The following is a 26002-nucleotide window of genomic DNA, read 5'->3' on the forward strand; positions in this document are numbered from 1 at the left end:
AGTATGAGTGTTTAATCCAGTTAATAAGGATGTCAGGTCAATATAGTCATATATTTACCCGGTCTTGACTGGAAGAGTGGGAGTACTTATCAGGGAAAGGGGAAAATACGAACTACTTTATCTATAGATCTTGGCAATCGTGATGATGTCACTTGTAGGAAGTACAATAGGATTTTATATAACGAATAAATGTATCAGTAATGGCGTTCGAAAGTTACATACTATGGTGAGTAAAAGTTTAAACATAATAAATTGTATACGGCATCTGTTATTGCAAATCTACCGTAATTTGGTACAGAGGGGGATTTCTGTGATCAAATTATTATATATAGGATAAAAATCGATAGAAAATTGACTCTATAATAATATATACAAAATCTGCATGAATGTAAATATCTAATTTAAGCGTATTTTAATACCGGACTACACCGAGCGTCCTTGCTAGCTTAGATAAATACTTTTGCAGTTTTAACAAAAGAGCTACTTGGTCAAGATCAAAGTGTAGTATCTGTTCTTCAGATGCTGCACTTCTATTTCTTGTTCTCTTTCGGTGGAGGAGAAATCCTTCACGACTGAGACAATTTTTATTTTTGTACCTTTTCTCCACGTTAAAAAACGACCCTGGTGTCTAACTCTGTCCCGTGGGGAGGCATAGTAAATAGGTACAATAATATCAGGATGTCTCTGTCTATGCTGTACATTCACAGAATGCTAGTATTAATATATTACATATGAAAGAATCCGCTGTGGAATTTTCACACACGCGCGTGCGCGTGTGTGTTTGAACAGTTTTTTTGGAACAGTGTGTTTGAACAGTGTGTTTGAACAGTGTGTTTGAACAGTGTGTTTGAACAGTAAGTTTGAAACACAAATCTTTCGGTTAATTCAACCCCTGGTGAGTAAACGCTTTTCCTTCCTTTTTATTATACCTAGCCCCCCTCCCGCCATTTCTTTTGGTCGCGGCTTCCAAGAAAATATTAACAAAAGATATAATAATAAAAATAATCATACAATTTTTTTTAAATAAATAATATTAGTAAAATCATAACGGATGCTCAACAAGTAAGCGTAAAACCCCACAATTTATGGAAACTAGTGTCGAGGGATGGTTTGCAATATTAGAAGCACAGTTCCATCTCCGACATATTACTACGGACGAGACCAAATTTTATACCGTTATAAGTGCATTGCCACCTGACGTAGTGACGAATATACCGCCAGCTGTTTTACACTCGTTAGATTATGTTAAATTAAGAGAGTCGGTATTGTCAATGTATGAAAAGACTAGACCTGAACTCTTGAAGAAATTGATGAGGACTACTATGTTGCCGGGTCGCCCGTCAATATACCTCCAGGAGATGTTAACAGTTGCAAATAGAATAGGAGCAAGCGACGAAATAGTGCGGCATAAGTTTATATGCGCACTGCCGAAACAAATTGCCCCGGTGATAGCGGCTCACACTGAGATGCCCTTGGTAGAGTTAGGTCGATTGTCCGACAACTTGATGCCGTTAATAGAAAAAAAAACTGGTATTTCAGACTGTAGAAAATCAGGCTCGAACAAGTCACCACGGTACTAGACATACAGGCGAAACAACACCAGTCGGTCTACGCCCGTATAGAAGGAAACAGCGATCGAGAGTATGTAGCGCCCATATTTACTTCGCAGAAGAGACTCGTACACGTAAGCCATGGTGTAAATGGCCGAAGAAAAAGAGCAATATACAAATGCTACCTAACTCGCGTCCCTCATCTCCCGCCCCTAGCGATTCCGAAAACTAAAAAGGCGGACTGCGTTTGCTCCGGTTGTGCCGCCGTTACTAGAAATTACTGCAAAAATAGGAGCGTCTAAAGTAAATTTTATTGTAGATATAGGAGCCAGTATTTCCATTTTACCACGTTCTGTGGTAAATGAAATTATCTTGGAACCAACTCCTATTCATATCTCGACTGTTAACGGCGAAAGCATAAAATGCTATGGTCAAATTAGCTTAGAAGTCAAGATTCCACGTTTAAGAAGATCTTTCCAATGGAGTTTCGTGATCGCGGATGTCACTAACCCTTTGTTAGGATTTGACTTTTTAAACAAGTTTAATATAGTAGTGGATTGCAAGAATAGATTCATCCGTGATGATGTAACAGAGCGTGAAATTAAAGTCAACACAGTAACTGAAACCAATACTGTATTGATTAATAAAATAGACCTAGCAGAATACGTTAATGAAATAATAACTATAGTAGCGTAATATCACCTCATAGCGATACAGACAAAGAATATGGCGGAGTGTATCACAGGATTGATACAGGCAGCCATGTACCAGTCTTTGCTAAAGCCAGGCATATTTCTGGTCCTAAATTAGACGCAGCACAGGCAGAATTTAAGAACTTACTAAATACTGGAGTTATTCAGCCTTCCAGTAGCGAGTGGACAACACCCTTGCATTAGTGAAGAAATCAGATGGTTCATATCGAGCTTGCGGTGACTTCCGCGCGCTGAATAGCATTACCAAGACAGATCACTACCCGATACCGAACATAAATTTGTTCAGCACACAACTTGCTGGTAGACAATATTTTTACCAAGATCGATTTGACTGCAGCATGTCACCAGATTAAAGTAGACCCTGAAGATGTGCCTAAGACGGCAATCGTGACACCTTTTGGCTTATTTGAATTTAATTACATGCCATTTGGATTAAAGAATGCTGCAACAACATTTCAGCGTTTTATGGACAAGATAATTAAATTGTGTATTCGTATATTTAGACAATATATTAGTTTTCAGCGAAAGTGAACAACAGCACAAGGAAGACTTAGATAAGGTATTCAGGATTCTTAATGATAATAATTTAAAGATTTCATTAGCTAAGTGTGTATTCGGAGTGCCAGAGTTGAACTTCTTAGGTTTTCATGTAAGCAAAGAAGGCTTGGTGCTTACTTAAAAAAAAAATTAAAGAATTAGAAACCTTTCCAATACCCAAAGTTTAAAAAAGCTTGCGTAGATTTTTGGGAATGACAGGTTTTTATCGCAAGTTAGTCCCTAATTATGCAACCATAGTGCTACCACTATCCAAACGAATGAGGTTGGACCCTAAAGCAACGTTTGAGCTAAACGAAGAAGAAACTCATGCTTTCAGAACAATAATAAGCAAATTGTCAGAAATTACGGCATTAGCTCATCCGCAGTCTTCAGCCATAGAGTACCACCTGGTTACGGATAGTAGTCAATACGCAGCTGGTGCTGCATTACACCAGCTAATAGATAAGAAACCAGTACCTATAGGTTTCTTTTCCAAGAAATTTTCGCAAGCCCAGGCCAAGTATTCTACGCCCGACAGAGAGCTACTGGCGGCTTATTTTTCAGTAATACATTTCCGTCACCTCATAGAGGGTCGTCACGTGATATTATTCACTGACCATAAGCCATTATGTGGACCCTTTTATAGTCAGACACCCGCAAAGTCGGATCGACAACAACGACACTTGTCAGTACTTGCTGAATATATCGCTGACGTGGTGTATATTAAAGGAGACGAGAACGTAGTTACAGACTGTATGTCTAGAACTGCTTTAGCAGTGCAAATAGATGCATGTGATTTGGCTGAAATAGCCCAGGCACAAAAAGGAGATGACGAAATAAAGTCATGCACTAATCTAAAAGAATACTGCGTGTCACATGAAATTGGCTCTGTCCTGTGTGATACTTCATGTAAGTACCCCAGGCCGTTTGTCTCAAAAGAGCTTTGTAGGGCTGTCTTTGACAGTTTACACGGTTTAGCGCACCCTGGAACTGGAGCATCTATTAAACTGATTAAGTCTAGATACTTCTGGCCTAATTTAGATAAGACAGTCAAGCAATTCTGTGAAGAATGTGTTGTATGTCAACAGTCAAAAGTTCACAGACACGCAAAGTCTGCAGTCCAGGAGTTTTATTTACCATCCGCATGTTTCCAAACGGTACATATTGATATTGTTGGCCCATTACCCCTAACGCGCAATGAGTTAGATCCTTACCTCAGTCCATACAAATATTTGATGACCTGTATCGATCGTACAACTCGCTGGATCGAAGTATAGCTAATGATCGAAATAACTGCGCAGTCGGTAGCAGAGGCATTTATCAATGCATGGATATCTCGATTTGGAGTTCCATTGCATGTTGTACCTGACAGAGGTAGCCAATTTGAGAGCGAATTGTTTCAAGAGTTGGCCAAGGTAGTAGGTTTTTACCGATTGAGAACAACTGAGATGATTGAAAGAGTACATTGTACCCTTAAGGCAGCGATAATAGCGCGAAAAGAATCCTGGATGAAAGCGATACCAGTGATCATACTAGGTATACGCAGCATCCCTAATGAATCAGGTTTTTCACCTTTTACCACTGTTACTGGAGCACCAATATTGATTCCTCATCAGCTGATAGACAAGCAGAGAGTAGAAAAAGAAACTCCAGTTAACAACAAGTATGTACGTAATTTGTGTGAATGGATGTCTCAAATTGACATACTCAACGATGGAAAAGGATTTATCTATGGGAATGCAAAATCTTTTATACCGAAAACCTTACTTTCCTGTGAGAAAGTATGGTTAAGGGTTGATCAAGTTAGGAAACCATTAGAAGCACCGTACTCAGGTCCTTATAAAGTTTTGACTCGATCAGATAAACACTTCCAGATCGATATGAATAACGGTACTCATGCACACGTATCAATCGATAGGTTAAAACCGTTTACAGAGCCAACTAGCAGTAATAGAACTAGAGTGAACGAAGAAGCACAGATAGGTACTACCAATGATAAGGATGTCGAAACAGATGATACCGATAAAGTAGAGAGTAAAATTGCTGGTGGCATGTATAAATCTAGAGCAGGAAGAAAAGTGACATGGAAAAATAAAAATAAATATTTTTATTTTTAAACAGAAGTAGACATTGTAGTAATTCTAAGGATATTAACTAACTCCGTTACTGGAGGGGGACTCGTGTAGTGAAGCCAAGACTACTATTTCTCCATTACATGTCTCTTTCTCTCTACTCTTCCCTTTCCCCCTTCCTTCCTTCCTTCCTTCCTCCTTTCCTCAAAAATGTGACTAGAGGTTGTAACAAATCAGGACAGAGAACAGTTCTGGTGGGAAAGACAAAAGAGACACAAAAAGTGTTGGAAGAAAAAAAGACGGAGACGCGAGTGGTTCCAGAGTCAGGGGACAAAAATGAAAATCACGAACTTTCTATAACCCGATACCACTTGTACGCTGAAATGAACATAAAACTGTTTCGTTTGGAAGTTCCTTTCTTTATTTATTATTATTCCCAGGTCGGTTTCTACTCCCGTCTTATTAATTTCGATGACTCCCCAAAAGGGGGACCCGCCGAAATGGTGACCTACCTAACAAGAATTTCATTATGATAACCGAGATATATATATATATATATATATATATATATATATATATATATATATATATATATAGGGTGGGCCAAAACAAGGGTCCTATTTTTAAAAATTCATAAATTCATGTAAGTTTTAAGAAGTGTTTTTCGGACAAAATTTGTTTTGTTTATTTCAAAAAAATCTCGGAAGGGTCAGTCTACACACACATAAAGTTTGGTGAGTTTAACTTTTATTTTGTGGAAGTTATTCAAATTTAAAGATAGGACCCTTATTTTGGCCCACCCTGTATATATATAACTGAGTTTTTTCTCGGCCTGACATTGATATTAGATCCCTACTTTTTCTATTTAAAAATTATTAAAACGATTATTTTAATATACTCAGTCATGGATATGCGAGCTACTATATGAAGGTAAACTAATTTGCATATTCCTTTGAAAAACAGACATTAATAAATTATTTTTTTATTAAATGGTAGGTATCCTTTCGCTATATGCTGAATTCTGTTCGGGCATAGTTTTTACATTCTGCATAATTGTGTAGGTGTGTGTTCGAAAAATCCCTACCAAACTCCTTTCTTCAGATTTGGTCTACAAAGTTGAAAATAGATATATAGGGTATTTGGACCCGTAGGAAAATTTTGATTTGTTTTTTAGCCGATAAAATACCTGCTAAGGGATCAGAATTGAATAAAAAAACATTGACCTTCGCCTAATGTAAATCGTTTTTTTTTCTGCGCATGCGCTAATTAAGTCATAGGTTAAACAACGTTATTATTATTTTTTTTTAATTTTTGTATTCGTATGTGTTTTGGTCATACACTAACGAATGAGGTTGGATATGTTTTGGTTTCAATTCTACATGATGGCATATAAGCCATTTTCTTTTACTTTTGAAATAACTACTATGTATTAGGTACAATATAATATTCAATAGACAATTGGCACTGTAATAATATGAAATCTGCATTAATTAAAATATATTTATTTAATCCTTGTGTAACCGACGTAACCAACATACTACTGTTTATTTGTTATTATTTATAGGACATATATAGGCGCATATATATATATATATATATATATATATATATATATATATATATATATATATATATATATATATATATACTAGCAAAAGTACCCGTCGTTGACTGGGTTCAAACACAGCCTACAGAAAATGGACTCTGATTTATGAAAGTATGATAGGTTATGAAAAGGAAGGGTCGTAAAGAGATAGCTTCGAATTTGGGGGTATCAAAACAAAAGCAAAATATGATGAAAGTAAAAATAAAATAGATAAACCCCATAATTTATTATACCATACCTGTTCACACTGAAACACTCATCACAATATTCTGTGGATCTATATTAAAAAACCTTGTTAAACTTTGTGACATATTTCCATTCTATGAAGGTGAGGCGCGAACGAACACCCCAGAATTTTATTATACCGTATTTCTTCAAACTGAAACATAATTATCAAAGTATACTTACGCAGATAGATATGAAAAGTCTTTATTAAAGTTTGTGCCTTTTTCCATTCTATGGAGGCTAGGCGCGAACGCAGACCCCACAATTTTATTATACCATCCCTATTTAAGTTAAAGCATACTTATCAAAGTATTCTTATGTACATCTATATCAAAAACACTTGTAAACGTTTTTATTTAAATTTTAAATTTTTTATTTCCATACTTTGTGAACCAGGCGCGAACGCAGACCCCACAATTTTAATGAACCACCGTCCTGCCAGATCAAACATACCCATTCCCGTGTCTCGATACATCTTCTATCATTATATGTAATCAGTTTTTTTTTAAATAGTCAACCATATAGGAGCCTATTCGTGACCAGATATTTATTTGCTCCCCCACCGAGCAAATTAGGCACAAGGCCGATTTTTAATGTGAGGAATGAAGGGGAAATGGGGACCAACTCCCCGGAGAGTAGGGGAGCTGGATAGGGACATCTGGTATGAAAGGTTGCCCCTACATTGACCAAGGTCTTATCTGTGGGGTCGCCCCCACATAGGGTCTTTGCTTGCAGTATCTGCCGAACAGATGGTATTTATTTGCTCCCCCACCGAGCAAATTAGGCACAAGGCCAATTTTTAATGTGAGGAGTGAAGGGAGGGGGAAGGGAAAAAAGGGGACCAGCTCGCGAGAGGTGGGAAATGGGAGCTGGTTAAAGGTCAGGCATGTGGGGTTGCCTCCACATCTGGTCTTTGCTAGTCATAGCTTGCAGCATCTGCCGAACAGATAGTATTTATTTGCTCCCCCACCGAGCAAATTAGGCACAAGTCCAATTTTTAATGTGAGGAGTGAAGGGAGGGGGAAGGGAAAAAGGGAACCAGCTCCAGAGAGGTGGGAAATGGGAGCTGGTTAAAGGTCAGGCATGTGGGGTTGCCCCCACATCTGGTCTTTGCTAGTCATAGCTAGTCATAGCTTGCAGCATCTGCCGAACAGATGGTATTTATTTGCTCCCCCACTGAGCAAATTAGGCACAAGGCCGTTTTTAATGTGAGGTAAAAACCAGCTCCCCTAAAAGGGGTCACTCTGGTTACCAAAAATAATAATTGTCCCAGTATAGAGGGGTTCCCCTCCATTGACTGGTACAAATTATCTTAAGTGCAGCATCTGCCGGAACAGATACTACACTTTGATCTTGGCCCGAAGGCCACGGAGGCTGCCTAGTCGTGACCACACACACACACACACACAGGCATTCAGCTTTATATTATAGATATATACCTAACTTTATGTAGATAGAGATGTGTGCGCAAGTCAAAAGTATTTTGACTGAAATATCTTATTGATTTTATTTATATTTATTTCAGACTTTTTAAACAATGGCGGCAATCTTGAAAATTCCACAACTGACGTTCGTTGTTACGCTGATGGTTTTGTACTTGAGCGGCTTTTGCAACACCTTCCCGCATCTTCAACCATTCTTCTTTCTTTGTAACATCCACGGAAAATCACAAGAGCTTGGCATCGACAAAGGTGAAATTTCGCTCAGCATCTCCATCCAAGGAAATCCCGAATATTACGAACCTGGCCATTCCTACGAAGGTGCGTATCATCGAATTGATGTACTTTTAATCAGTTGTATTATTGCTTGCACTAAACTGTTGCCATTAACTTTATGTGGTAATATTTAGACGCGGGTGTTTTACAATAAGGTTAGTTCTGTTTTCCAAACATTTTCTGTTATTTTTTCGCTCCTAAATATAAAAAAAATAACAGAACATGCTTGGAGCATCATACATTCTAAGATTTGAAGCTAATGGTCTGAAGAAGTTGGATTTCGAAATAAATCACATCTGAAACATGTATGATATATGTAGCCAATAATCTTTGTATTTTTTTCATTCAATCTTCACCCCAAACAAGGCACAGTGCCACTTTGAAGTAGGGGACTACTATCGAGAACATAATTTGCGGGGGCATTATCAAGAGAGATGAGTAGAAAGATGTTTGTTCACATCACACTTGAACTTCTGCATATCAGTACAGTTGAGAAAGCAGTATCCCGGAAGGGAGTTCTAAAGACCTACAGTTCTGGGGAAGAAACTATTGAAGTAAAAGGCTTTCTTACACCTAGGGATCCCTACTGCAAAGGGGTGGGACTTAGTTGCTTGTCGGATTAGTCGGGGGTAGTCACGTCGAGGAGGTACAAGTGCTTGCAGTTCGTGGGAGCATTCACCATTAAAGTATTTGTAGAACAGGCAGAGGGATGCTACATTTCGTCGATGGGACAGAGGCTGAAGCCTAGATGACAGCTCAGGACCTATCAGGTTGGCGACTCTCTTTTGAACCCTATCCAGGAATGAGAGACAAGCAGCAGATGCACCTGTATAAAGAAAATTATACTGCATATGTATATAAAAATAAGGATTCTAGATGTAAGATTTAGTATATACAAGCAAGGGCGCCCGGCGTTGCCCGGTCGTAAAATACGCTTACATATGATATTTTAATTTACGCAAATATATATTTATTATTTTAGTCAATTATTTCATATTATATTGTACCTAATATATAGTCATGATTTCAAAAGTAAAAAAAAAAAAAAAAAATGTGAATGCATCAGTTATAATCGAAACCAAAACCAAAACATAATAAAACAGTTTCATGATTATTATTTCTCCTTCTTCTTCTTCTTCTTCTTTTTTTTTTATTTTTTTTATTTTTTTAATTTTCAGTTACAATTGTGTCCAGCAATACGTTTGATCATTTTCTACTGACCGGTCTCTATTCAATGTCCGATGAGCTTCGGCATAAAATGTTAGGTCCTGCAAGTCCTGTCCATGGTGAGAGTTTTTTGTGTTCTACTGTCCATTCGCATTTTGGTACGAGGCCACAATACGAACTGAAATTCATTTGGATCGCACCAAAAGAAGGAACAGGCTGCGTGATTTTCCGGTAATTTTTACTTTTTCATTCTTTTCTGCTTATAACCATATTATTTTAACAACAAAAATGTGTAGAGTGTTGGCTAGAAAAAAAATGGTTACTGTGCTTGAGTTTTATGTAAAAACTGGAATAAATATTTACTCCATTAATGAATTATAAAGATAATTATTTGTAAGGAAAGAGTTTTTTTTTTTTCGTATTGAACGACATTTCCATCTCCAACCATAAATTGATTGCAAATAAAAGTTCAATGCGCATGGTAAATTATAGATTTTACACATCTAAGAATTGACTATTAACCGATGCTTAGCAATCCATTCATTTTGAAAATGTCAGGCATGAGACTCTTCTTTTTTTTCTTTTTTTTTACATGGAGGTCACCACTTATCAAGGACCGGAGGCCACTCGGGGATAAGGTTTATTGCATGTACAGTAATCAATAAGATAGTATTGTAGTAATCATTAGTATTGGAGATTTGATAGAGTGTCTTACTTAAGAGGGCGATTTGTCTGGAATTTGTTTATGTTGGACTTGAAGACATCCAAGTTGTAGTCAGGTGGGAAACAGGCGAACGGAAGAGAGTTCCACGATCGTGCACTTCTGAGAAAGAAGCTCTGCTCATGGAATCTACGTTTGGATTTAGGCACAGATAAAGAGTGGGAAAAATTATTGACAGTAGTTTCAGCCAGATGGGTGTTTCTCGTGAAATATTGGCGAGGGGGGGACGAGAGATTAGAGCTCAGACGAGCATTTGCCATGGAAATAACGATAAAACAAAGACAGGTTCGCAACGTCTCTTCTGTAGGAGAGAGATTGCAGGGAAGAGACTTGAAGACTAAGTAAAAAGGCTCTGTTAGATGGAACCCTTTATTTAATTCACGGTAGTATCATGTTCTCGTTCCGTCAGCCTTCTACCTAGTCATAAAGAAAAAAATATGAAAAAAAGAGGAAGAAAAATATAAATGGAGAGGATGAAAAAGGAAAGTAATAGATTAAAAAGTAGGAGGTTATGGCAGAAAGTGGTGGGAGAAGATAAAAATGAGGAAGGGGTAAAAAAAGGAAAGAACTAAAAAGTAAGGAGTATAAAAAAGAAGGCGATTAAACGAAATTATAATGAGAAGAATGAGTATAAAAAAGGAGTATGAAGAGAAGAAAGAAGATGAAAAAATAAGAAAGAAAGAGTATATGAAGAAAAGAAAGAAGATGAAAAAATAAGAAAGAAAGAGTATATAAAGAAAAGAAAGAAGATGAAAAATAAGAAAGAAAGAGTAATTAAAGAGAAGGAAAATAAAAATGCGAAGGAAGGAGTATAATGAAAGGAAAAAGAAAAAAAAAGAAAAATGAGTAAAAAAGAGAAAAATATTATTCGTATTATTTGGATTCTTCGGACTACTGTTCTCCCCTTTAGTGTTATTTTCACAACGTTTTGGTCGATGTAACCTCCGATCTTCTTGAAGCGTATCTTGTTGAACTCGGGAATTTTTCTGTCGAACTTATGAATCTGCTAAGAACTTTGAATGGAACACTTTAACCCATTGGGATAGCATGTTCTCGTTCCGTAAGCCATTACTAGGTAGTAATCTGACGGAACAAGAACATGCTGCCTCTGTGGATTTTTTTAATTACATTTTCACCCCAAACAAGGCACATTGCTACTTTTATGTAGGGGGCTACTATCATGGACATAAGCTACAGGGGTACTATGTGGGGAGTTGGGCAGCAAGATCTCGATTCACGTTACACTTGTCAGTAAAGTTGGGGAAGAAGGAGCCCGGAAGGGAATTCCAAAGTCCAGCGATTCTGGGGAAGAAACTACTGGAGTAGAAGGCTCTCTTACATCTAGGGATCTCTACTGTGAAGGGGTGGGATTGTACTGCTTGTCGGGTTTGTCGGGGGGGTATTTATGTCGAGGAGGTACAAGAACTTGCAGTTCGTTGGAGCATTCACCGTTAAAGTACTTGTAGAACAGACAGAGGGATGCTACATTTCGTCGATGGGACAGAGACTGAAGCTTAGATGACAGTTCAGGACCTATTAGGTTAGCGACTCTCTTTTGAACCTTGTCTAGGAGTGAGAGACTAGTAGCAGATACACCAGCCCAAAAATTCCCAGTAGATTCCCGAATGCGACAAAAAGATTCCCAAGTACAAAAGGATACACCTGACGAAGGTCAGAAGTTACATCGATCGAAACGTTGTGCCAATGACACTCAAGATGAGAACAGTAGTCTGAAGAATCCAAATAATACTAACCAATCCTCATCTCAAATATTTAGAAATACAAAGGAGTTTTTTTTTTTTTTACTTTCGCTATTGAGAAGACAATGATCATCATAATGTATGAATCCAAAGATGCTATTGTTTTCATTGATTCGCCGATATTTTTCTAGTCAAAAATATTTCTAGAAAGACATCGGGAATCACGGGAGTGACCATGTGAAAGTCGCCAACATTCTAATGGAAAATAATTTTTGTGGAATGAACTGGATTCGAACTTGGGACACTCAGGTCATCAGCTCATGTCGTTAACAACTAGACCATCATCACCTCACATTGAAATGATGAATGTCAGAAATTCTATTATTTGTCAAAAATTTTTTTTAAAAAATCTGTGAATCACATGAATGTTAAAATAGAATCGGTTTTAAAATTAAAAATTTGTTCTAAGAATCTCGGTACTTATCCAATTTACAACCTAATCTCCAGCAATTTTACATCGGCATCCTCCGACAGGTTACGAAAGCTGCCGAAAGATGCCGAGCAAAAACTGGCAGATGATTAATTCAAAACGCGGCGTTCTCCTGCTTCCCAGAATGGCTCTCCATAGGGTTCAAAAGAGAGTCGCCAACCTGATAGGTGCGGAACTGTCATCTAAGCTTCAGCCTCTGTCCCATCGATGAAATGTTGCATCCCTTTGCTTGTTCTACAAGTATTTTGATGGTGAATGATCTGACGAACTACAAGCAGTTGTATCCCCTCCAGTAAATACCCCCCGATAAACCTGACAAGCAGCAAAATTCCACCCATACACAGCAGAGATTCCTAGATGTAAAAAAGCTTTCTACTTCAATCGTTTCTTCCCCATAACTGCTGGACTTTGGAACTTCTGTCCGGGATCCTGCTTTCCCAACTGTACCGACATGCAGAAGTTCAAGTATAATATGAACAGACATCTTGCTGCTCAACTCCATACATAGTATCCCTGCAACTTATGTCCCCGATAGTAGCCTCTACATCAAAGTGGCACTGTGCCTTGTTTGGGGTGAAAATGAAATTTTTTAAAATTTGCTTTTAACTATTGGTAATGTGTAGATACAGCGGCCTAGAAATAAAATGGCCGCTGAGTTCTTAGAATACGCCCAACAACTCTTGTAAATGATGTTTATGACAATGATTTCATGCGAACTAAAGGAATAACAATATTCTAATTTGTCATGAAGTTGTCTGACAATTTCAAAACGATTCAATTGATTGCCAAGCGTCGGTAAATAGTCTATTCTTGGAGGTGTGACATCTGTAATTCACCATGCGCATTGAACCGCTATTTTCAGTCAATTAATATAAGCGCGTTGTTCTCCTCCTTCCGCATATTAAGAATCTATATTATATTTCTCTTTGCCTGTCTGTCTGTCTATTTGTCTGTCTCTCCGTTCCATTTTTTTGTCAAAAACTACTGGAAGGATCTGGCTGAAATTTTGTATAGACCTTTCTTATCATAAGTATAAGTATTATGGTATCTGTTCAATACACAGTTAGAGTCAGAGGCCGAGGCTAATTTGCATGGGTCGTTTTGAAGCGTGTTGACGGTCGAAGAAAACAAAAATAATCAGTGTTTAAGAAGGGATTAAGCAGGCATATTTATTTCGGCTGTCGGCGTGCGAGTTTTCGTGTATGTGTAAATTCAGTAGGCATTGCAGATGTGTGTATATTAGTTTACCTTTGTTTTATCAGTGAGAGATTGTTTATGTGTACTTGTGTGTACGTGAGTGCAGTTGGTGTGTATATGCTGTCGCTGTGTATACTGTAAAAAGTGATAAACATGCTTCAAAGACATGCAAAGGAGGGGGTTTATAAACTGAGTAAGAATTGTAGATGTGTGTGTACGTGTGTGCGTGTGTGCGTGTGTTAGTGTGTTAGTGTGCACTGTATGTGTGTACGTGAGTGTGTGTGTCTATATGTGTGTGCGCGCATGTGTGTGTATTAGCATTCCTCTGCTTTGTCAATGTGTGTATGTACATTTCTTTGCAAGATCTACGAAACAAACAAACAAACAAACAAACAAACAAACAAAATTCAACCTAAAATCTAAATCAAGATTTTATGACAACAACGTCTTGTCAACACTGCTACACGGAAGTGAAACCCTGGCATTCCATAATCAACCGAGAAATGAAAATTAGATGCATTTGATTCCAGTAAATTAAGCCCAAGATTCTCTCCGCAATATCCGTAATATCTGTAACCTCCGTAAACATAAGCATCATAGCCGTATATTTATAATTCAATTTGACATAACATCTCCTTTTCATTAAGACTATTAAATATTTACTAGCAGGACCTGTAGAAATTCCACAGCCGCATCTTGCATATATAATATATTACTGCTGGCCATTCTGTGAATGTCCAACGTGAATGGTGACCCCGTGATATTACTGTATCCCTTTTGTTGAAACTGTAAAAGTATTTATCTAAGTAATCTGGTTAATGTAGTGTCAGAATATATCTGGTTATTACGGTTTATCTCCAATCCTTATAGAAGTTTGTGACCTATTTCCATTGTATGGACGCCCGGTGCGAACGGAAACCTCACGATTTTATTATACCATATTTAGACAGAACAGATACTACCCTTGTATCCTAGCAAGAAGACCAAGAAGGTATATTTTAGTTTCACATACGGAACAAAGGCGAAATTATATATATATTATATTATTAGTTGTTTTAATTTTTTTTTTTTTTTTACATTGTGTTTTCGGCGATCGGGAGATCCTATTTATTAAAAAAGAGAATAGGTGATAACATACTACAGAATATTTATATCTATATAATTATTTAATGTTCGTAGTAAGTTATTACCTTCTATTCTCCTTTTTAATAAATAGGATCTCCCGATCGAATCATTTATAATCTGGAAACCGTGACACACAATCATGTTTACATATGCCACAATCATGCTGACACACTGGTTATCGCAAGATCACCGAAGTTAAAGAACATCGAGTCTGGCCAGTACCAGATGGGTGACCATTTGGGAAGACGAGAGGTTGTTTGTACTGCGAGGTAAAATACCAGGTTGAGAAACTGGCGCGGCCTATCCTTCTCTCGAGGGTAGATGGACCTCTCTTAAGTTGTGGTAGGTAAATCCATCTAGTGATGGCGTCACGATAAAAAAAAAACCCTTGATAGCCCTTGCGAAGCATCAAGTATTCAGCTACGAATAAGATTTAAATTACGCTAAAACCTCACGTAGTGAGTTCAATCTCGGTTATGGCCGCATGTTATGTATTTTTTTGTTTTGTTTTTTTTTTTTGTTTTTCTTTTACGTACGTTAAATGTATTACGGTATTAATATATATATATACCCAGTTTATTAAAAGCTGTTTCGTTCTGTTTTAACCTTTTGTCTCTGTCCAATTTCAGTGCCACTGCAACTTTAAGTCAAACGCTCTTATTTAAAGACACGACGGTATTACAACTCTGCGAAAAAGGAGGTGCGTTTTATTTTAGTGTTTCTTTCATTTTTACAGTGAAAAAATTGGAGATTTTACGTTATATTTCTACGCTTTTGTCGCGACCACGGAGTTGCGTTTATTTCCAAACAGGAGGTCGCCATGTTGTATGCTGTGTTATCATTGATAACTTTTACAGACGCCCACTTTAGATATACACTTATAAAACTTACATATATATATATATTAAATCCCCGAAACAGTGTTTCATGGTAAACAACTGATGATCCATTGAAAAATAAATTATTGGTATTATAGTAAATTCGAGAGTGAGTTGATGCAGTGATTGCAGGTGATTAAATTACTTACTGATTAGATGGTTTTTTAACGAATGATAAAAAAATATTTATTTGTATAGTTTTAAAGGTTAAAAACTTCAAAGACTATATATATATATATATTTGAAAATTTTCCGGGGGGGTACAGAATTTTATAACGGCTAAATACAGACCAAAAAGCATAATGAATTTAAAAAATAAAAAATGAAAATAAAGGTTAGCTAACCAGGTTTCGTTTCTCACTTATCAAAGCTAAATCGAGGAAAATACGATTTAAAACAAAAAAAAAGTCATGAATATGGCGGGGGTAGAAAAAAAAAACAGAAATAAACGAGGGAAAAATTACATAGAGACTAAATTAAGTCCAAGAAGATTTTCTTTTTGCTTGCAAAGAGAAGGTCTCAATGACTTAATAAAAAGAGTCTCTAAAATTTTCAAATGATAGGGAGAGTGCGACTTACTAAGGATCGTAAACATGTCAGCACGTAAATTCATAGCACACACATGGTTATTTATAAGATGGTCGCAAATCGCAGAACCATACCTATTACTCAGAACATCCGAGGGTGAAAATTTTGCATAAGGAATCTTTGAAGGCACATGCTGTTTCAAACGAAAATCTAATCTTTGCGATGTTTGTCCAACATAGTGCGCACTGCAACTACATTTAAATAAATAAATAATAGAATTATCATGGGGTGGGGGAGAACATCTTTACGAATAGACGGCAACATAGGCCTGGTTGAAAAACAACACGCGGATTCGATGCAAAATAACACCGTTGCACAGACAAAGAAATTTGCTTAGCAAATCGGACACTGATGTTACCTAGCCAAGGTAGACGTAGGTACACAGGACATCTATTAGCTATAATTTCTTTGGGTTTATGAAAATTGGAAACTTTCTTGTTAATAGTAGTTTCAACAATATCCAAGGGGTAACCATTATTACAAAGGGTCTTACTGATAAATTTGACATCCAAATTAACTTCAGAACAAATCATCAAGGTCCTATGTGCTAAAGTTTTGATTAAATTATATTTTTGGTTTATAGAGCAAAAAGAGTCCCAACGCGTATAGAGACCCGTAAAAGTTGGTTTACGATAAACAAGTAAGAAAACACGAGGATGTCTTCGGCACAAAAACATCCAAAAACGGAAGAGTAGAATTTGTTTCCTTGTCTACCGTAAACTTAAGGGCTGGATGAACGTTATTAAGGGACACAAAAAAGCATCCGTATTTGTCTCGTTGTCAAATAAGCAGAAAGTGTCGTCAGCGTAACGAAAATAAATGTCTGGTTTGCATAAACCAGACAATAGACCCTCTTCACGAAAACCCACAAAGATATTAGCCAACGCTGGTCCCAATGGGGAACCCATGGCTACACCGTCCGTCTGTCTGTACATAATATCGTTGAAACTGAATTCTACCGACATGGTGGCGAATTTCATCAATTCTACAAAAATATTTTCTGGTATTGGGGGAGTCGGAAGTTTGCTCCGATATAAAGCGTCAGCACAAATATTAATAGTCTCTAACAATGGGATGCAAGTAAAAAGACTGGAAATATCGAAGGAACACATAAATTTATCTGAATGAGTATAATTTTGTATAAAGTTAGCAAAGCTAAAAGAATCTTTAATACAATATGAACTATAAAGTTCCAAAACAGGTTCTAAAATAATTGTCAACCATTTTGCTAGCTTATGTTGACAAGACCCTATCATAGATAATATGGGTCTCAACGGTACCTCCTCTTTATGGCTCTGTAATTACATTGAGCTTCTTAAATAAGGATTTGTATATTATATAAGAAAATATATTTCTACAGAAATATATAAATATATATATATATATATATATATATATATCCGTAGAAATATATTTTCTTATAATATATACCAATCATTATAAGAAGTTCAATGTAATTACAGAGCAATATAGCGAATAAATGACAAAAAACTATATTCCAAATTTCATGATGTCGACCATCTAATAATTTAATCCTTTAATTCAGTTGACATTTACAATTCTTGACAGTATCTGTTTCGTAACACAAAATCAATCACTTAATTATTATATTAATCAGTGAATTAAATAATTAATAAGTAAGTGATTGATTTTGCGCTACGAAGGATTTTCTGACTTTGATTTTTAAGTACTGCTACACCATTTGTTTGGGTGTTCAAGAATCAGTTGTCTGCATAATTCACAGTGTACTGCCTTCCCCATTTGATTGTGCCTATTCTTATATTCCTTTTAAGCTAGTTTACTGCATTCGCTTATTATGTGATTTATTATTTCATCTCTTTGTCCACAGAGTCTGCATTTGCTGTTTTATTGTGTCTTGTCGATCCTTACTTTGGTGTGGTTGGTTCTAATCACGTTATTTTGTGAAGCTGTTATTAGGGAGTCCATTTTCTTGTTTAGATTTCCTTTCTGAAGCCAAGTCCAAGTGTTTTCGTTGGTCTCACTTTTTTTTTTCATCCTTATGAATCGTCCGCATAGTTTTTTCCCCCATTTTTCTCGTCTTGGCCATCGTTTCTTTTATTTCTGCCTATTTTTTCAGTGCCTTTTTGCTGCATTAATTATTCTTTCGGTGTTCTGCATCATGTAGCTTTCTAATTCTTTTCTTGTGTCGTTCACACAGTCTTCTATATGGACCAGCTTTCTTCTTCCATCTTTCCTTTTCACATAGTCGATCAGTATCATCCATTGGGTGTATAGTCATGAGTTTCCTTATCTTCTGGTCGAGATGCCTCAGTTCTTCTTTGGTCCAACCTATAAATCGTCCATAGTATCTTACTAGTGACACTGCCCATGTGTTTATACCTTTATTATTATTATTTTTTTATTATTATACTACTATTATTATTATTATTATTGTTATTGTTATTATTGTTATTATTATTATTATTATTATTATACTATTATTATTATTGTTATTATTATTACTACTATTAATATTATTGCTATTATTATTGTTATTATTATTATTATTATTGTTATTATTATTATTGTTATTATTATTGTTATTATTGTTGTTATTATTATTATTGTTATTATTATTATTGTTGTTATTATTATTGTTATTATTAGAATTGTTGTTATTATTATTATTATTGTTATTATTATTATTGTTATTATTATTATTATTGTTATTATTATTGTTATTATTGTTGTTGTTATTATTATTGTTATTATTATTATTGTTGTTATTATTATTGTTATTATTATTATTGTTGTTATTATTATTATTGTTATTATTATTATTATTATTATTATTGTTATTATTATTTTTATTATTATTATTGTTGTTATTATTATTGTTATTATTATTATTATTATTGTTATTATTATTATTATTGTTATTGTTATTATTATTATTGTTATTATTATTATAATTATTATTATTATTACCATTGTTATTATTATTATTATTGTTGTTATTATTATTGTTGTTATTATTATTATTATTGTTATTGTTATTGTTGTTGTTGTTATATTTTGTATTCGTTTTAATTATCTTCATCTTTGAATATCAGGTTCGTCTGATGACTCACTTCGACCAAAGTTAACCACAATCCACACAAACGATTTCATATTACGAGATAATTTTGATGATTCACCAGCGTTGGACAGCACTCTTTGGTGAGTTAGACTGTTTTCCTTCATACAAACTGACCACACAAAAAGTGGTCAAATATAATACGATCTGACCATTTTAATCCAACAAAACGTGTGTAACGTATTTAGTTTGCAGAATATATTTATATATAGAAAAGCTTGGATAGGTAGTGGGTTTAATTGATTTACCATGACTCCGCGATCAGTTATGGAAGCTGTTATAATGGAAAAACCTTGCATCCCTAAATGGTTAGCTAGTCGTGAAAGACGGAAAAAAGAATTTCACACGCGTGTCGGCGAAATACTCTCCCTCACTTACCCACCGACCATACATATATATATATATATATATATATATATATATATATATATATATATATATATATATATATATATATACATGAAACATATACATACATACATAAAAAAAGGCTTCCTTCAGTCTTGACAGACTATGGATACCCACTGTAAAGGTGCCTGCGCATGAAATTTTTGTGGCAGGATGTGCGCAATCTCCAACCACACCTCTCCTGAGTGGACATTGTTGAATACCAGTGTCAAGTGGCGGTTCAGGAGGACTGGAAACAATGCCGAGATAAGTGGAAAGCACATACAGCCTACTTCCCACCTGACTACAACCTGGATGTTTTCAAGTCCAACATAAACAAATTCCTAATGAACCGCCCCCTTAAGTAAACATTTCAATAAATCTCCACACAAACGCACTGTACTTGCAATAACCCTTATCCCTGAGTGGCTTCCGGGCCTTGATAAGTGGTGACCACCGTGTAAAAAAAACAAAAAAAACATACAGTGCCGAGAATTCCCAAATGGTCACCCATCTGGTACGAGCTAGGCTCAACGTTGCTTAACTTCGGTTATCTGATGGGAACCGGTGTGTCAACGTGATTATGCCATACATGAGGATTGCAACGTCTTGTCAGACGAGTTCCACTCCCTCAGACATGAGACCTAACATGACTTTTTTTATTGGTACTGGTGAGTTCCACTCTCGGATTTATTATTTACATATACCGAAATCAACGATTTTATTCATAATAAAAGCTTGGATGCTTAGTGAACTTGATTGTGAAAGCCTAGCATATTAGTGAGTTTGATAGAGTGGGCTTGGCATAGGGATCAGTTTGTAAAAACCTAAAATGTTGGTGAGTTTGTTTGATTGGGCTTAACCCGGAATCAATTGTGAAATCCTTGGAGGCAAGCGAGTTTGATTAATCGGGTTGAACCATGAATTAGTTGTGAACGTCTTGAAGCTTAGTAAGTTTTCTTGACTGGACTTGATCCCGAAATTAATTGTGAAAGTTTTCCGGCATATAGACTTATTTAGTGATGGGAGTTTGCTCTGGAAGTTACTCAGGGAGATTTACCTTGAGAAGGCACAAGTGCTATATGTTCGTCAGAGAACGTTCCATTAACGTATTTGTAAAACAAGTACAGGGATGCAACATTGTGGTGATGAGACAGGGGTTAGAGCTTGGATGATAATGCGGGACCTATTAGATTGGAAGCTCTCTTTTAGACTTATTTTACCAAATATTAGTTTTCTATTAAAAATTAAAGGAAATACATATGCAATGAACGGATATACAGTTACATCCATTTTTTTAAATCATTTTTCTACTCAAAACAAAAGACCATACCTCTGTAATGGACGAAGATAGAGTTATGTCCCTTTAGTCCAAATATTACTATTTTTCTGTTAACATCAAAAGGAAATAAGTCTTTAATGTACTTAGGCGGAGTTACGTCCATTCTCTTTCAAATATTTTTTCTTCAAATTAAAGGGGAATAAAACTGTATTAGACGAATACAGATTTACCTCCCTTTAAATAAAATGGTGGCTACCTATTATACAAAGGGAAAACGTCTATATATATGTATGTATGTATGTATGTATGTATGTATGTTTGTTTGTTTGTACTTCCAGCTCAAACTTGAAAACTACTAAACAAACACTCACAAAGTTGATATTTTCTTGATGAATAATATCGAAAATCTTTAAAAATTAATTCATTCTATGGGTCACCACTGAGCCAGGTTTTGTTGGAGAGGGAGATAATCATTTTTAATATTATAGAGGAATGGGCTGAGTGCAGGTAGAAAAAGGAATGGGATAGAAAAAGGGATGTGGAAAAAGGGTGAAGGAGAAAGAAAGGTTGAAAGATGGAATGAGACAAGTAGTAGACAAATAGAGAATGATAGAAGTTTTAATATAAAGATGTAGCACACCTTTAACATAATTTGTTGGTTTATGGACCCGGGCAACTCCGGGTAATCCTGCTAGAACAAAAATAAAGAAGATAAACTATTTTCTGGGAGGAATTAACTCGAATTAGATTTTATTTTTCTTTACGACATGGACAAACAGTCAACAAAATAAAATAGTCATTCAAAATGAAATATTTATGTTGCAGGACAAATGCTATTGATAACAAAATTCGAGAATCCAACTGACTTTATTTTATATATTGGAAGATATATCGTTATTGACAATCTTTTAATTAGTATAGAGCAAATAGAATAACTTCTATTAGTTGGATTCATCGGACTACTGTTCTCATCTTTAGGGTGATTTTCACAATGTTTCGGTCGATGTAACTTCCGACCTTCTTCAGGTGTATCTTGTCGAACCCGGTAATGTTTCTGTCGAACTTGGGAATTTGGATGGAATTTCGAGTGGATCCCGTTATTTACTTCACGGGAGTAGCGTGTTCTTGTTCTGTCAGCCATGACTGGATAGAAACAGTTTGACAGGATATACCTGAAGAATACCGGAGGTTACATGGACCGAAACGTTGTGAAAATCACACTCAAGATGAGAACAGTAGTCCGATGACTCCGAATAATACGAATAACCAATCCTCATCTCAAAAATTCAGAAACGTCATAAAAAATGTAGTTGTTCCAAGCATGTGAAAATGGCAGCATAATCCAGTCTGAATAACTTTTTCGCGGTTTCTGCATTCTTAAATATTCCCAAAATTTCAACTGCTACCAATTCTAATTTCGATTCAGATCCTCCAAAGTAAAAACGATTACTGGGCGCATAACCTTTTGAGTAAAGAGTTATTCTTGGAATAAAAAAATATATCAGGTTGACAAGAAATTTCTTGCGGCTTTTAATCACACCGCTCATCATCTTCAAGACTCTTATCTCCGCTACGAAATTTCTTAAACCACCATTGTGCTGTGCGTTCAGTAGTGGTTCCTAGGTCAGATGCTTCATTGATATCGCGAGTTGTTTCAGCAGTTTTTCAGCCTAGCTTGAATTGAAATAAGAAAATTGTGGGAAGCTTCTTTTTTCCAAAAGACATTGTTTTAAAACGATTTTAATTTAAACGATTTGATAGAGCAAAAAACGCTCTTTAAAATAATATATAAAGTAAAGGTATTATAACGAAAACTTATTTGAAAATATATCATTTGAAATAAAAATTAAAAATTTCGCAAAAACTTTCTCGTCAACCTAATAGTTGCCCCCAGCAAAAAGAACTGGCAGCATAAATCCAGTTTGTTATGGCTTGCAATAAGCCTCAAAGAAAACAGAACAACGGAATAGAGTTTAAACAATGTATTACTGGAACAACAACGTAAAAAGGTTACAACTGAAAAGAATAGTAAATATCACCGAGTAGGCGAGGGTCGCTCTGGTGTTTAATCCACACCTGGGATCAAAAGGTCTATGGTTTATATAATAGATAGAACAGCCCATTTGGAGGGTGATTCCCCCACAACACGTTAGAGAATCTTTTTTCTTTTTTTTTTTTTTACAAAGGAGTCACCACTTAATAAGGCCCAGAGGCCACTCGAAGATAATGGTTAATGAGTGTACGGTAGTCAATGAGATACAAATAACTATCCACCTGACATATCAATATTTGGTTTGAACTAGCCTATTTTTTGTCCTTGCAATAAAAAAAAAATTAGTTGCTCCAAGCAAACAAAAGAAAATGGCAGCATAAATCCAGTCAGAGAAACTTTACCAGGCAAAAAATTAATCCAGTCAGAATCCGCATAGCATAGTGGCCTTCTCGCGTCGAGACCAAAAGCCATCATTAAAGAATTTAAAGGGATTCAATATATTTTATAAAGCGATTCTGCATCGGATTTGTCGTTCTTATCGCCTATGTAATCTGTAAATGTTTCATTTGGTTTTTGGTACAGAGAAAGAGAGAAAGGAAAGTTTTTTTTTTGTTGTTTTTGTTTTTTTGCTGTAGCTGGCTGAGTTGTTGCTGTGAATGTCCTATAGGGAGGCAGAGATTGGAGCTCATACCATGAACATAATAATACAGTAGAAAGAGATCACATAATTGCATAAAGTATACACAGTTTGTTATTCTTAAAGTAAAAGTAAAATGGCAGTATCAATTCAGTCAGAGAAACTGTGCCAGGTAAGGAATTAATCCAGTTACGATCCGCATATCGTAGTGATCTTCTCATGTCAAGATGGAAATCTATGAATGCAGAATTCAAAGAGATTCAATTTCTAATATATAAAAGGCTATATGTCTGTCTGTCTGTCTGTCTGTCTGTCTGTCTGTCTTCATATTTTCAAACTCTATCTCTCCTGAAACTAAAAGTCACAGAGCGGTGGTAGGGGCTTTAAATGATTGGATCTTTTATGGATCGTGCTTTCATGTGTCTTTAGCCGATTAAAATAGTTTTTAAGGGGGGTCAAAAATGGGTACAAATTGAAAAAATCGTTATACATTTTATATATTTATCTTAGTTTATTTTTAATCAGTTCATATGCATGTCACATTGGTACAGTGGTAACGTCACCAGCTTTGAATGCTACAGTTTTGCTTTCGGTTTCGATTCCAGCTGATGGTATCCACACACGTTTTTTTGTTTTGTTGTTTTGTTTTGTTTTTACTTTTGAAATCATGACTCTATAATAATATATACGAAATCTGGACAAACTAAAATATCATATTTAAGCGTATTTTACGACCGGGCAAAGCCGCCCCGCTCCCATCGTGATATTTTCTAAAACGATTCTGGCATCAGATTGGTTCGTTATATTATCACACATGGTTATAAATAGAATCGCCCAAATCATTACGGTCATACCCTTCAATCCTTTAATAAAATGTAATTATTTTATTGAAAAATATTTTTTTTAAGTTTATGCATGCCAAAAATATTGCATATGTGAGAAATGAATCTGTTACGAAATAAATGACAGATAAGTCGCTTTTATTTTCTACTTCAGGTTGTCGACAGTTGGACTAGAGATTGGCACAAAATGTGGAGTAGTTTTACACGGACAATCCGTCGTCTTTTGTTCTAACGGCACCCGACATTTGGTAACCGTTTTCTTTAATTCCGTTCTGCTTTTTTAAAAGTCTTATTTGAACCGACGCGAAACGTAAGCTATGCTTTATTTAATCGATTAAGAAAACAAAAAAAAAAAAAACGAATCCAATGTACTTGCAGTGCTCTAATTACGGCTAGCACCTGAAAGGAACGTTTTTAGCCCGACACCATATGTAACAGTTATGTTTGACGTTCGTCTTCGTCGCCAACTGTTATGCTTGCAGGTTGAACCAAATGACGTATAAGGCGATACAAATGAAGACTCAACAACAAAGGTAGATCAATAAGAAGTGTATTAGGAAAAGTATATTTACAGTATATTTACATAATGGTTGTCAAGTAAGAGAGTCTTGGCTGGAGCACATATTTGCTCTCGGCTCGGCCTTCGGTGGCTTCTGGTTAACACACACTCAGACTAACCGAGTCTTGCTATTTATGTGTAATATTATCCACATATGTAAATGAGTGAGTGCTATCACAACAGTAACGTTATTCATACGCTACCCGTGTACATAAAAAAAACGTTTGTGGAATAAAACTGTTAAATTTTCATTTATGTTTATTTATAATAATAATTTATAATTTATAATTTAAAGTTCATTGTCTAATTAAAACATTTTCTTTTTTTTTTATATTAAGAGTACGGTACCTTTGAACACAACGAGTGCAGCTGTTGTTCAGTTTTCTATTTGTGAGTATTTTTTTCTCTTTTTCTTCCTATAATTTTTTTTTTTTTTTTTACACAGTGATCAACACTTATCAAGGCCCGGAAGCCACTCAGGGATAAGGGTTATTGTAAGTACATCACGTTAGTGAGGAGATTTTATGAAGTGTTTAATTAGGGGGGCGGTTCATTAGGAATTTGTTAACATTAGACTTGAAGACATCCAAGTTGTAGTCCGGAGGGAAGCAGGGAGACGGAACAGAGTTCCACAGGCGTGCAGTTCTAAGAAAGAAGCTTTGCTCATGAAATCCGCGTTTTGATTTAGGCACAGTGGGGGAAATTTTTCACAGTGGATTCAGCTAGACGGGTGTTTTTCGTGAAAGATTGGCGAGGGGGGACCAGGGATTGGAGTTCAGACGAGCACCTGCCATGAAAATAACGATAAAACAAGGATAGGCTCGCAACGTCTCTTCTGTGGGAGAGGGGTTGCAGGGTAGAGAAAAGGGCACCCCCACTAAACCACGAAGTCTATTTTGTATGTCAAGGCATGATAGGCTG

General features: G+C 35.9%; 2 protein-coding genes and 1 pseudogene across 2 annotated transcripts in view; 2 read left to right on the forward strand and 1 right to left on the reverse strand.

Moving 5' to 3' along the window:
- Nucleotides 1-801: 801 nt before the first annotated feature.
- The window catches only part of LOC145243628 (reelin-like), a 280927-nt gene continuing 255726 nt past the window's right edge, over nt 802-26002 (forward strand). Inside the window, exons 1-7 of the mRNA XM_080106652.1 lie at nt 802-895; nt 8229-8463; nt 9597-9816; nt 15448-15518; nt 19359-19464; nt 24677-24770; nt 25420-25471. Coding sequence (XP_079962778.1) covers nt 8241-8463; nt 9597-9816; nt 15448-15518; nt 19359-19464; nt 24677-24770; nt 25420-25471 — 766 coding nt within the window. The 5' untranslated portion in view covers nt 802-895; nt 8229-8240. The remainder of the gene's footprint in view (nt 896-8228; nt 8464-9596; nt 9817-15447; nt 15519-19358; nt 19465-24676; nt 24771-25419; nt 25472-26002) is intronic.
- LOC145243754 (uncharacterized) lies at nt 4081-8237 on the forward strand. The gene is made up of 2 exons (XM_080106798.1): nt 4081-4581; nt 8229-8237. The coding sequence occupies exons 1-2, from the start codon at nt 4081-4083 to the stop codon at nt 8235-8237; spliced, it is 510 nt and encodes a 169-aa protein (XP_079962924.1).
- On the reverse strand, nt 20246-20362 carry LOC145244235 (5S ribosomal RNA; annotated as a pseudogene).

This window comes from Euprymna scolopes, chromosome 22 (assembly GCF_053919585.1).
Source record: "Euprymna scolopes isolate OS-2025 chromosome 22, ASM5391958v1, whole genome shotgun sequence".
NCBI classification, from domain to species: Eukaryota; Metazoa; Mollusca; class Cephalopoda; order Sepiida; family Sepiolidae; genus Euprymna; species Euprymna scolopes.